Genomic DNA, 13,775 nt, shown 5'->3' on the forward strand with positions numbered 1-13,775 from the left:
GTAATCCAGCTCTGAATAAGAATGACATTATGATGTTTGTATAGATGGAATCATTAGTGTTTAATATGCCAATCGTAGGCCCTATCTGGTGACAAAACTCAGTAATGTATAATGAATAACTTCATACTATTTATTTTCAACTTTTATTGTTCCATCTAAACTTTCTGATGGTTTGCTATTAAATGCAGTGCTGGTGCAACGTAAATTACGGGAATTGCTTTTGCATAAAACATTACTATATTGGGAAAATAATGGTGCAAGTGAAAAAAAAAGAAGTTAATTACAGTAATTTGTAAATCTTGGGTACGTAACAATAAGACTATACTATATGTCAAATCAGATATTTGAAACATTAATGAGAATTATGCAAATTAAACAGGAAACTGCACAGGGGCAACAAAAAATGGAATGCATGCCGCAGGATCATACTCGAAAATTTGAACAGAGACCAATAGAATTAAAACAGGACTTAAGGAAAAAAATACTCTAAACACTAACCACATTGAACAAATTGCACAAACATTTGAACAATGCCAAAGTGAAATTGAACAGCACAGGAACAACAAAGTCTCACACAAAGGCAACAAGAAACAGCATATTTATTAGTTTTTTCAACTGAGAAAAGTTCATTTGTATGTGGAGTTTTGTATTTGAATGGTTAGCCGAAGTCAACTAGTGACTTAAAGGGGTTCAGTTGGGCGTCCCTTACCTTTCAGCAGCTTGGGAGTTAAGATGATTTTGAATGATTACCCAAGGTTGACTAGTGGCCCAAAGGCTAGTTCAGGAGTTAGGAAGGGTAATTCAGAGGTATATTTTTCATTAATAAAGAAACTTACTTTTTAGATTATTTTGAACTTTAATATTTGTTTTCATATTTTCAAGAGTTTTGAGCTCATAAGGCGAGGTGATAATTTTTTGAATTTTACACTTTTGAGTATTTGTTATAGTTATTTACATGTGTAGTAGGGTGGTATTTCATATGTTGATGTATTGGAGGAGTCAGATAAGCTATTGGAGAGGCCTACCAATGCCTTAATTGCCATCCATACTGACCAATTCATTTTTGCAATTTGCCATTTTTAATAGTTAAATAATTTTTTCTATCCTTAATTATGTACAGATTTTTTTTTTTGGTGTTGTGTATTTTAAATAATATTGTTGGTTTTTGAAGACTAGGCAATACATAGCTATGCATTTATATATATATATATTTTATTACAATTACTTTTCAATAATTATCTTTTGTATACAGAGATTTGGTAAAGTCTATATGGTTTAGTGAACATGCTGAAGACACATCTTTTACTTTTTTATTTTGTTGTTTGGGGTATTGGCAAGGAAGTTTACAGTTTATAGGTTTCAATGCACATTTTATAAAGAACAGCTATGCTTTGTTTGGTTAATGTGTCATAGGAAAATATTAAATGGAATTTATTATGAGAGACTTTTTTTTTGAGGAGAAGCAAGAGAAAATAAAAAAGATATAGGAATGTTTTAAAAGTCCCATGGATGTTTTTGAAAGAAATATACACGAGTTGAGTTTTTTGAACATGATAATGTTGATGATTAATAGTTTGTTTTTGTGCTCAGTGTAAGTTGTATCTGCTATTTAAGTACATGTTGGAGTTGTTTTCTTGAAAATGCAAATTGTTATATTGAAGTGTTTTCACAGTTATGAAGCAGCATGAAATCCTTGAAAAGTTTTGCAGTGGCATACGTTGTAGTGTTCTTTCTTTTTTGTGAGGTAGCTGGGGGGGGGGGCAAGGAAGTTAAGTTTACATGTGTTTTTTTTTTTTGCAAGGGTGGTTGAGACCCTTCATTTTTAAATCTATGTTGCAGAGATGATGATGTTGCTTGCAGTACAGAGAGGAAGTAGTAACGAGTAATTAAGGGAATAATGTAGTGTATCACAGTTTTGCATCAGAGGATTAATTGACACTTTTGTGTGTATAAAGGTAACATTCAATGAATTTGAGAGCACAGAGCTGGAGATTGTTACGGTATTTAAAAACATCTTGCTATTTGATACGGAATTAAGATGTTTTGAATTAAATGACAAGAATTTCAACACACTATATTAAAGATGTGTATTGTAATGCTGAAACATACAGGGATATATTGTTGGGTTTTGAAACTGCAGGATCAGTTGTGTGCTCAGGGTGGCCAGAGCTTAGGTGCTTCCTGCTAGGAAGCATTTGTTTTTCTGATGTCGTTTGTGAGGCTAGCTGGGAGGCAAGGAGCTTAACTTTAAATACTGTTTTTACATGATACCGATTTATTTTTGCAAAGGCACAGAGGTCACTTTTCCTTCGCCGCTCCCATCCCTCATCATTGTTTTTGTGTATTGTTCGTCGCTACTGACCAGGAAGGTCCATTTTGAATCATAAGCAAGGCCAGTTGTTAAAGTAATATTTTTTTTGCACAACAGAAATGTACAACCATTTGTGTTTGAAGTATTTGCCACACCATGACTATAGAATTATATCAACTTGTTTATGGAAGATTACACAAACAAAATGTTTAGACATTTTCCAGTATTGGCTGATAGGTCGCACGTCGGGCGTTGGCTCAGATTTAACATAATAATGATGATGAGAGAATTTTGTGACTGTGGTATGAGCTCCACCGAACTTGAAACATTTTCAGAACTTTTTAATTAGAATTCGTTAGACCAGTCTGTAATAGTCCAAAACAATAATCAAGTAACTTCGTCTTTGTTCCGAAGACAGAGTCCTTCAGCTTGTACAGCGGGATTTACTCGTGAGCAGTATTTAATATTCATTTTTCGGTACCTACAAACAGTAAATTTATTTTGCATCAATGAAGTTTTTTGTGTGACCAATTTGTACTTTCACAATGTATTTATTTTATGGTCAGAAAATGGAGGCCATTGTGAATTGTGACTTTTTGTAAAGGAGAAATAAAAACATTTAAAATCAGTTTGTCTGAGAGACCTTGTTTCAGGAATCAATCATGAGCAGTAATTGTTATTTTGGAAATTATGTTTTTTTAGCACACAACTAATTTTTTCAAGTGTTCCTGTATGTGCACTCTAGACCAATAGCTAGTCGGAGGCTTGGAGTACGACATCTATTGTAATGTTATACTACAAAGTGTGTTTGTTTTTATCAGTACGTAACAAAAAAAGTTTTCTTTCAGGATCATTGTAAGGTTAAAATTATGACTGTGGTTTTGTATAATGATTAAATATTCATGAAATATTTCCACACTTGAAAATGGCACATTGATCAACTGTCTTGTATTTTTAATTTGATATATAACACTCTAAACAATAGGTTCGGCATCAAAAAACTGGAGATTAATATGGTGTTACACTAAGTAATGTACAAACATAACTTAAATAAAAATCTGACTTACAAAATAGACCAAAGAACATAATCCTTTTACAGTCGGGAAGTTACTGTGCAGAGGAAAATCTTATGTGAGTAAATGTCATAACCTGATGGTAAAAAAAATGTTTTAACACAGTACCTCAAGATTAAAAGACCTAAAATATGAATATTCCTTAAGTGATAAAAGAATATGTTTATGGGTAAAATGTCATAAGGATTTAGGTTGTACATTTGCAAAGTTATAATACGTATAACTCAAATACATAAGGGATTATTAAAAATCACTACTGAATTCAACTCAACTTATTTAATGTTAAACATTTTATTGCACATACAACAGTAATTATAGATACTACGCAATATTACAAGACTCAGAAATGAAATTCAATAAATGTAATAGATAAATATTAAAGCCTTAATAAACATTGTTAAACTATTAAAAGTGTTTTAGAGTTAAGGCCATAGCCAGCTAAGTAGGGGTAAGCGGCCCCCACGCGCATTTGTTCCAAATTTTGGCCAAAAGTTGCATCTGATGGGTTATAAACTCACCCCAAATTTCAACCTTGTAGCTTCACTAGGAACAAAGATAAAAATACTACTAGTATTTTTGGTGAAGATTTTTTTCCTCAGTATCTACTGCACAGATTTTTATGAAAAAAAAAAAATATATTTTGTAAATATATTCAAGGCAATTCACAGAACAAATCAAGAACCTAATCCCACTAACGTAACTACCAGAAAAAAATTATTTTAGTTTTCATTATTGACGTGACGTCTAATAAATTGATGAACGCCGGCTGCACGCACGAAAAAGTGTCTTGTAACGCACATTGTCCCACTACGATGTGTCCCGTTACACTCATTGTATGCTTGCGCCGCATCTATCTCTCTTCCACTCAATTGGAACAACCATCGATTTGACTTTTCAATCATGTTTTCGTCGTTTGAATTATTAATATTATGTAATTTAACGATCGTCCACCGATTTTCAGCACAATCAGTACGGTTATTTAAAAGTAATGTTAAATTTTCAAATACGTTTTTTTACGATTAATGGTGTTTTACAGTTACACATAATAATTTAAATTACACCCGGGATCTTTTGCACAATGTTTTAAAAAATATTGTAACACATTATAAATAAGTTTGGTGTATTTGGGATGCGTATTTGTTATAAAATCATATTATAAAAACGTAATAATATTATTCCCCTACGGTGCTGTCATCTACGGTGACGGACGCGAACCGAACGAATCGCGCTATCTATTCGCTTCCGCGACAACCAGGCACTCGTTAATACATATTTTCCTTTGTTTATCACGAGGGGCGTTATTATTAAACAATTATAAATAAAATTTCATGCCCGGGGCCACAAATGCATATCATTTTGAGCACTGGAAGACATAAAAACGTAAAATATTCTCGACGAATTTTAATCTCGGCCCCAGCGCACCACGAGCGTCTGGGTTGGAGATAAAAGCCTAAATTCTTTCTTAAACTTACTAATACTTATTTTATAACTGCAAGGGCATTTTTATTAAATTCTACGTTTAATTTCACGACGAACAAACTTCGTCGTTAAATGTGTAATTGCGAAAAAGTGTAAAACATTCTCGACGATCTTGAAGATAAATAGCTAACATGTATAAAATGTATAGTTAAAATAATCTCTTCGTTAAAGTAATAAACATATTTGAATAAATGAGTGAAAATAAAAGTAAATTTATCAATTAAATTGTAGATTTCATTTCACTCCTTCTTTGTATCCATACAAAATAGTGATAATTCAATAAATATGATTCAATTTTATTCATAAAAGTATGCAATCATTTCATCAATGTTTTGTTATGACGTTGTCACGTTAAACTACTGTCCGTCAACCGACTTCAAAGACAACCAATTTATTTTTTCGGTCACTCGCTCTCAAGATGCAATTACCAGTTTTTTTCTATAAGACAATTGGACTTCTTTCTACAACATATAATTTTTCCAAGTCAATCGAAGAGGTGGAGAATAGTTAAAAAAATTAAAATACACTTTCGTTCTGGATCATGGCTTTCATGATGTGAAATCTCACTTAGAATCGAAAGGTTTTTGAGTACTGATGCCAGCACTTAAAGGAAGACGTTCTCAGTTATCAGTTAAAGAATCGAATGAGTCGTGCTTCGTGACAAAAATTTGTTCGCCAGTTGAATCTGTTCATGGTATAATCAAACAGAAATATGAACGCCTTGATAAAAAATTAGATAATAAAATGTGGGTAGTTACTTTAGAATCACATCATTTCTGAACAATAAGTTTGGGAAGCGTTTAAGATCCCATGCAGAATGTGCAGATGAAGTCTTACAGAAAAAAGAAAATTCAGAACAGTGTCGAAAATATGTTAGCAATTGAGGTCGAAGAGAAAGGATGGTTTCGTAAGAAAAGTCCTTTTCAAAGTATTTCATCAGAGGATCTACTAGATATTCCGTAAATTACTGTGAGAAAGTTAAAAATTATGTTCACCGGGTCATACCAGTTTTCACAAGCCATATCATATCTTGCAAAAATGATTGACGAAGCTTGGAACGTAAATATACAATTTTTCAAAGATAAATCAAACATTTTGAAGCTTCAAGTTCAGTCTCGCCACATATCCAGGAAGGTTTATCGCTGCTTCGTTGAATATACCCATCACAGTATTGGCACAAATGAAATCACAAGACATAATTGTGAATGCGCCAATGGGGGGAGGACATTCGGTTGCTGTTCTCATGTAGCTGCAATCATATATTACCTGGCACATGGAAGATATCTGTCCAAGATTTTACGACCAGCTGCAATTCTGAGTAAATTGTTCGCAAAGAAGAATACAACCGGCATCATCAATGATGATAGCGATGATGATTAAGGGAGGTAGTGGAAATCTTCATCGGCCAGTAACGTAAATGACAGGACCAAAAATTGATCAAAAATATAATTATATTGTAAGAAATCTTAATAAAATTGAGATAAAATGTGCAAAAAAATTGTATTTTAATTTTTTAACTATGCTACACCTCTTCAATAGACTTGGAAAAATTATATGTTGTAGAAAGAGGGCCGATTGTCTAACAGAAAAAAAACTGGTAATTGTATCACATGAGCGAGTGACCAAAAATAAAATGAAAACTAAAATAATTTTTTTTCTGGTAGTTAAGTTCATGGGATTAGGTTCTTGATTTGTTCTGTGAATCGCCTTGAATATATTTACAATATATATATTTTTTCAAAAAAACAAGTTCAGTAGATACTGAGGAAAAAAATCTTCACCATAAATACTAGTGGTATTTTTATCTTTGTTCCTAGTGCAGCTACAAGGTTGAAATTTGGGGTGTGTTTGTAACCCATCAGACACAACTTTTGGCTTAAATTTAGAACGAATGCGCATGGGGGCTGCTCACCCTTACTTAGCAGACTATGGCCTTTTGGCCCATTCTACACAAAGCTAAGGTGAACATTGTTGTGTATGTATGTACACTGTAAAAAATTAACATCATTTCCCTCATAATTTACCATTTAACAATAAAAAATAATATTATGCCAGGACAGTAATAATTTAGGTAGTAATATTTAACACTGTTCGCCACCAACATAAAACAAAAATGAACATAAACTACTTTTAAAATAGAAAATACCATATACTTAGGAAAAAACACATTAAATAAGAAAACTTGCACTAAAATTATTTTTTGGATTTTTACACAAAGCAAATATAAAATTGGACATATTCCTGTGATCTAAATTATTGTCTTGTTATGCACACTACAAAACTATGCATTAAGGTAGCTGTTCAGCTGCCCTTATATAATTAAAGCTTTCCTTTACACAGAAAATATTAAAGTGCATTGTCACTGATCAATTACAGTCATGCCACTGACACCTTGCATATTTTCAAGTTGCACTTCAGATGCTGAAATGCATCATCATGTGATTTTATTTTGCCATTTCTTCTTTTGCAGGTAAACATGTCTGAAAAAAATATATTTAAAATTTAGTATGCACATATTTTATAACATATTTTTATTTATTTAATTTAGTGCCAGCCACACAGGTTGGAAGAACACATACAGAAAGAAACAAACAAAACATAAATAAAAAAACACACATAAAATCCAATTCTAGAGTAATAAGTGTAATATGATGAACTAATGCAAATATACAGTCAGCTATGCCACATTGAAAATAAAACCAAATAAAATAACATACACACAAAAATAATGCTTGTAGGCACATCTTTTCAAGGACACCAAATAACACTATATATTTTTTAAATTAAGGCTTGGCCTCACATGTCATGTTGGGTATTTCATTTTTTTGTCATTACTGTTATGATTTTTCCTGTACATTGACCACCATAGCTCTCTTGTACTTTATGTTTGGCCTCAAATGTTCTCAACAAATTTACTAAAATTTATCTAAAAGTGGTAAAATGTCACGCGAATATTCATAATTATAAGAACTTGTGTGATCTGTCACAACTTGAAATTAGCATTTAGTAAATATGTTGGTGAATAAATTTGTAACTGAGCAACAAATCAACAAGTGGAAAAGAGCTACTACACTAAATCTATAGAAAAATCCCTTAATTAATAGTAATAATAACTAACATGGGTTGTGTGATTGAGATTTAAGTTTATGAAATTAAACTTTTGAATGGAAAACAAGTCAAATGAACCTATGCAATGAATGTATCAATCATCTAAAAAAGGAAACATTCTTATACAGACATTTATTTAAATTCTGATGTATTAGTGACACATCTGAAAGACTTGCTTGCTTGCATGCCATTGATAGGTTATGCTTTTTATGGTGATCTGAGAAGTTCATATATGTCTTTTAAGACTATATTTTATTCATAAAAGTATGCATACTGAAATTAATGGATATTTTCTCACTGCCTACATATCTTGGAAAAAGTTACATGCTGCTTATTGTTTTTACATATTTTGTAAATGGGTGATCATATATACCCTACAATAGGACAACATTATAATTGGATTAAGTTTACCAGTTAAAATAAATATAGTTTTATATTTAAAATCTCTTACAATTCCTTACAAGAAAGAAATTGTAACAGGTGGTTTTAAATACCCTTGTCATACAACCCATTACACTAAATATGCATACCCAGTGACATAAATTAATATTCTGGAATAAAACATCTTACCTTTCTGCAAGAAACCACAAGAAATAGAAATAATGGGTGCATCTTGCTGAGCATTTGACAGTAGTTAAGCACCACAACTTTCTTTTATGACAATGGTAATCATATATATCTTCTGAAGTAACAATTAAAATAGACTACATCTGTTAACTGAAATAGTATACCAAGAATAAAATGTCTGGTTTCACCTTAGGAAGCCACTGAAAAATCATAGCATGCACATATCGCTAAATGTTTGGGGGCAATTTGGCATAAGTGAATTTTTTTGCTTCAATTGCAAGGTCCTTAACGTACAGTGGAACTACTTGAAATTTTTCCTGCTTATAACATATTTTCAAAGTCCCACAATTTTCTCCATAAGAACAAAGTATTTATTTCCTCCATATAACGTTTTACGAAATCCTGCTTATAATTTTTTCTTTATAAATTTTAATATATGCAAAAAAAAGTTTTAAAAACCTAACTATGCCAACACTTATATCATCTGTGAAGTTTAACATGTTAATTTTATATTCTATGTGCATTTTTGTTTACTATCACTGCTGTACCATAGAAGTAGATTGTTCAAATATGATTGTATCCAAAAACAAACTGTAAGTGTGCCAGAACACTAGCGGTACACGTTAGTAGTAGCTAATGCTGTGTATTCAATATATCAAAGGTATAAAAAGTTCGCAGTTACGTGTTTGTTGTAACCTTGTCTTGAAGAAAAAAATTACAAATCCTTCCATTCCTTGCCATTCAAGTGTTTTCAGATGTACGTATGTAGTCCTACAATACTTTAGTTTGCCAACTATCCCACAATGAAAAGAATAAAAAATTAAACGTTTTCTTTTGCTGATAAAGAGTTTAATTTATTTCATAATCATCGTCACAAAACCTGAATCTTTTACAGAAATGTGGCAGTGTGTCTTTAAAAACAAATAAAATAGAAGCTAGAAGCACAATGTAGTTGAATAATTGTTAGCTTGGTTAAGCATATTCAAGCATAGAGTGAATCCATCAGTGGTTTTAAATTTAAATTTGTTTATATAGATTGATGAGTCAATTGGTAAAAATTTCAAACACTGACAAGTGCTAAATTGATAATTCCTGCTTAAAATGTTTTCCTGCTTATAATGTTTTTTTCCTTACGCCCGCCCCTCCCCCCCCCCCCCCTTTTCCAAACTGAAAAACATTATAACTGGATTATACTGCATTTAAATGTTAAATGTTATTATTTCTGTCTAAATATGCCGGTGTATAGTACTTTCAGCAAAAATTTACAAGCGGAGGTATACCTCTTCAGGTGTCATCATTGGGAAGAGTGAGAGGAAGGGATGTGAAAATCTGTGTCTGTTTACTGGTGCTGGGAATAGAAAATGTTGAGCACTATTTATTCCCGTCTGTTGTTATAGTATTTGAGTCAACAATGTTAGCAATGTAACGTAAAATTAAAAATTATTCAGCACGTAATAGCTGAAAATTTACTCTGCAAATGAAAGAACATTCAAAAGTTAGTGCTAGTCATGAGTGACAAGAGCAATGTATCCATAAAGTTAACAGTCAGAGGTCTGTAAAAAGAGAAATATACATACAAAATTTGTTGAATGAGTTGAAGTATGTAGGGCTATATGATAATATTAGCAAACACATGCAATTAATCATAAGTAGAGTTGTGCATTTTAGTAGTTTTTCATAGACAAGTTTGAAAATTATATTGAGCCCATGTTATGTTTACAGGTAAATTCTTTAATAAAGTAATCATTACTGTCTCCTAATGAAAAGGTACAATTAATTATTAAAGGTCCAGGCCTCAGCAAAAAAACTCTTTTGTTTATGTTGGGATACTTCCTACCTACTGACGTGGACCGGGGCTACGCCCTCCCTAAGCCCGATGTGCCTCACGTCTCGCGCTTGCCGGCCCCTCCCACCACCACCACCCTCTATGACCCGGGTGTTTCAAACCACCCGCCGTAGTGCATGTATGTGTGTGTGTGCCTGTGTCGGCCCGCGCCCACCAATGTGACGTGTGCTTCACTCCCGAATGATGCCGAGCGTGGACGAACATTCCCGAGGCAGACTTTATTTAATATTAAATTAATTATGTCATTTTATTGTTTTCAGCCAGTAAGCTAAGTTAATTCAGGGTTTATGTACGCTTTATTTAAATACATGGTAATAGCCGTTGGCCGGATGTGAGTGTTGGACCTGCCTCGAGGGCTCGCCGGAAGGTAGTAGGTCACTGTCGCTGCCTGAGGAAGGAGTCTCATGCGCCCGTCATCTGCAACTCTCGACTATTACCGATCCGCGTCCATCTGGCTATTTCATTTGTATAAATCATTTTTCTTTAACTTCAGGACTTACCTCGAGCAGCGGATTGTTTTATTTACGTTTTATTTAATTAATATACCAGTGTGTTTGTGCGTGTGGCCACGCGGAGAGAAGACTGAGGCGTGTGGGCCACCTTCAAGAGCCTACCTTATTGTGTGTTTAATAAATAGCGTGACCCCCGCTGAGAGGGGCCGTAATTACGTATTTTTTTTGATACTGGGGGAAACGGACCTCGCTGCACACGGGCGACGTCACGGCCCTGAGAATAGAGTCGCCGGGTCTGCATGCCCGTAACACATGTGGTGGCGCCTTAGGCATAAAGCCAAGTACGTAAAATCGAGAATCTGAACCCCCTTTGCGACAGCAAATGGCGCCCAACAGGGGGCGAGGCACAACACGAAGCGACATGGGAATCAGGAGCGTGTGAGTTGTGGGGTTTTGGTTTGGGGTGATGTCTGAATTGTTACAGATTAAATAATATTTTTGTGTTTAGATAGGTTCACTACTCGATAAACTGCAATAAGCCAAACCACGGGTTAAGTTATGTCTTAAAACAACCACATTTTATTAGAATGTTACTGCATTTATCTGTCTACTGAAATATTTAGTGAAGTGACCCACATATTTGAAATCAATTTTAACTCGTTTCTTGCTGGGGAAAAAAAAGTATTTATTCTTGCTAAACTGAATTATTTTATAAGTATATAAGTCAAAGGTTTCTGGGATGAAATGCCAATTATTAAAAAAAAATATATTATGATTTACAACACCTATTGCCACCAAAAGTCAGTTAACATTAAGCAAACTCTTTATCATTCCTTTCTTGCAGCAAAATCAAAGGATTATTCACATAAATTTATTAGAATAGACAATTGCCTTCAGAATAAACTAATAATAAAAAAGGGCATGAATTAACAATCACCCAAAACACCAAAAAAGTCTAACCGAAACCACTGAAGCTTAAGCAGGTGAGATGCATTAACTATTATTATTATTGAAATTTAAATTTATTTTTATAAGTAAATATATATGAATATTCTAAAAAATTAGTTATTTCAATCTGTTTTGATATTTTCACCTGCAATGTAATTGGTGTTTGAGCTTTATGAACAATCAAAAGGTTTTTGAAGGTTTTGTGGTCAATCATAGTTGGGCAAAAACTTACAGCCTTGACTTCATACACTTAACTAAACTGAGGTGATATTATTTCTTGGATTAGATGGTATGAGCAGTTCTTGCATTACAAAAGATGGAAATTGCTTTCATTTCAACACATTAATCAATTTGAAAAAAGTTCCAGACATCAGACTTTTTATCAATTGACAGCATTATTAGTTATTATTCTAACTAATAAACTCAATACTAAATATTTCGAAGGAGAAACAATTTTTTATTGGATAGTCATTATTAATTTCAGGCATCCCATTAAATCATGTGCTATGCTTAGAGCCAAAATTTTTATATTAAAATTTTTTTCTGGAAACCAAGATCGGTTGTTTCAATTCCATATCCTTAGCTGCAAAAATTGAATATTAAATAAAGCTTTTGATAAAGTATAAGAAGAAATTCTAATTTAAGATTTTCCTACAATGTTCAAAGAACTTACCGAGACATTAAAGTGTCTACTAAGGGTAGTTGCTCCGAAGGTGGATGTGGCACCACATGTCTATAAAAAAAGGAGGGGGGGGGGGGGGGGGAGGTTGGCTGCCCGGCCACGTGGCGGCTCCTCAGGTGGTTGTGTGACGTGGCGGGAGCTGTCTGCTGTTGACGTCAAGGCCAGCGGCGGCAGCCATCTTGGTTCATATTTTCAAAGCTAAGGAGTGCTGGTGTGGAGCGCTGGTGTTATTTTTAGCAATAAAAATCTCTATTGCGGTGCGCGTGCCCTCAACCCAGGGACGCTAATCGATAGGCTGAGACGTTAGCGACTAGACCAGAGTGACTGTTGGAAGAGAGAGAATTAAATGAGGAATATATATTATGGTTGGAGGTGCCAAATTACAAAATAAAATACTGTCGTCTGCTAGGGACTGCCATATTGTGTACTGGTGCCAAGTTTAAACACCGCCAATTTTCCTTTGATACTGGCAACGCCTAAATGAAAAAAATATAGTGTCATCAGCTGAAGGCCACCATCTTTTTTTAATAGTGCTGGATATTTCGTCACTTTCAGTTATTCCAAATAAAAACAGCCATTGAGTTCATTTCCATCTAAATCCATTAAATAGTAGATCCAAGTATAACATGTATCTTCATAGCCTTGAAAATCTCATGAGATCAATTCACAGGATATCCTTTTTAAAAATTTCTTATTTCTAGAGATCCACACATGATCGCCTATGCGAGCCTTAGGCCGCCTAGGATAAATTTTTTTCACAACATCGTAAACGTGACGTCGCCCTAAGTGCTCCTCCCAGTCGCTTAGACCGTCGTTGCACATTGCCACCTCTTTGCCCCGATGTGCACGTGTGTGGAAAAGTGTTGATAAAGGGGGGAAATGAATGAAAAGAGGCGTGGGAACGTGGGCAAAAGATGCACGGGGAAGAGGGGAGTGATGGGGGGAGAGAGAATCTTGCGGGCGGCATTATCGTGTAGCAGCAGTATCGCGGGAGTGGCGAAAGTGATCATGTCGCGGGAAGTCGCGCAGCTGCTGCAGGAGTGGCAGCAGTGTTGCTGTGGGCAGCAGAGTCGTCGGACGCACCAGAGGCGCGTGCTCGCGGACGGACGCCTTAGCTGACGCGGGACGCAACCACGGCAAGGAAACTTCTCAGGTTTGTCATCTCGTTCCACGACGATAACCTGCGGTACTCTCTGGGACAGTGACACACAGCGGGACAGTGACACACCTGCGCTAGGCTAGATCCCCCAGGCCATGAGGCTCGAACCACTCTACCAGCCATCTGAGCAGCCGGGACTTCCACCACGCC

At 34.6% G+C, this 13,775-nt stretch overlaps 1 protein-coding gene across 2 annotated transcripts in view; it reads right to left on the reverse strand.

The window, feature by feature from the left end:
- Positions 1-1,750: 1,750 nt before the first annotated feature.
- The window catches only part of LOC134529485 (CTTNBP2 N-terminal-like protein), a 173,204-nt gene continuing 161,179 nt past the window's right edge, over positions 1,751-13,775 (reverse strand). Inside the window, exon 12 of one of the 2 annotated variants that reach the window (XM_063363622.1) lies at positions 1,751-7,343. In XM_063363622.1, the coding sequence (XP_063219692.1) occupies positions 7,308-7,343 (36 nt within the window). In that variant the 3' untranslated portion in view covers positions 1,751-7,307. The remainder of the gene's footprint in view (positions 7,344-13,775) is intronic. The other variant, XM_063363621.1, reaches the window with a different exon arrangement.

Source organism: Bacillus rossius, chromosome 2 (genome assembly GCF_032445375.1).
Source record: "Bacillus rossius redtenbacheri isolate Brsri chromosome 2, Brsri_v3, whole genome shotgun sequence".
Taxonomy (NCBI): domain Eukaryota; kingdom Metazoa; phylum Arthropoda; class Insecta; order Phasmatodea; family Bacillidae; genus Bacillus; species Bacillus rossius.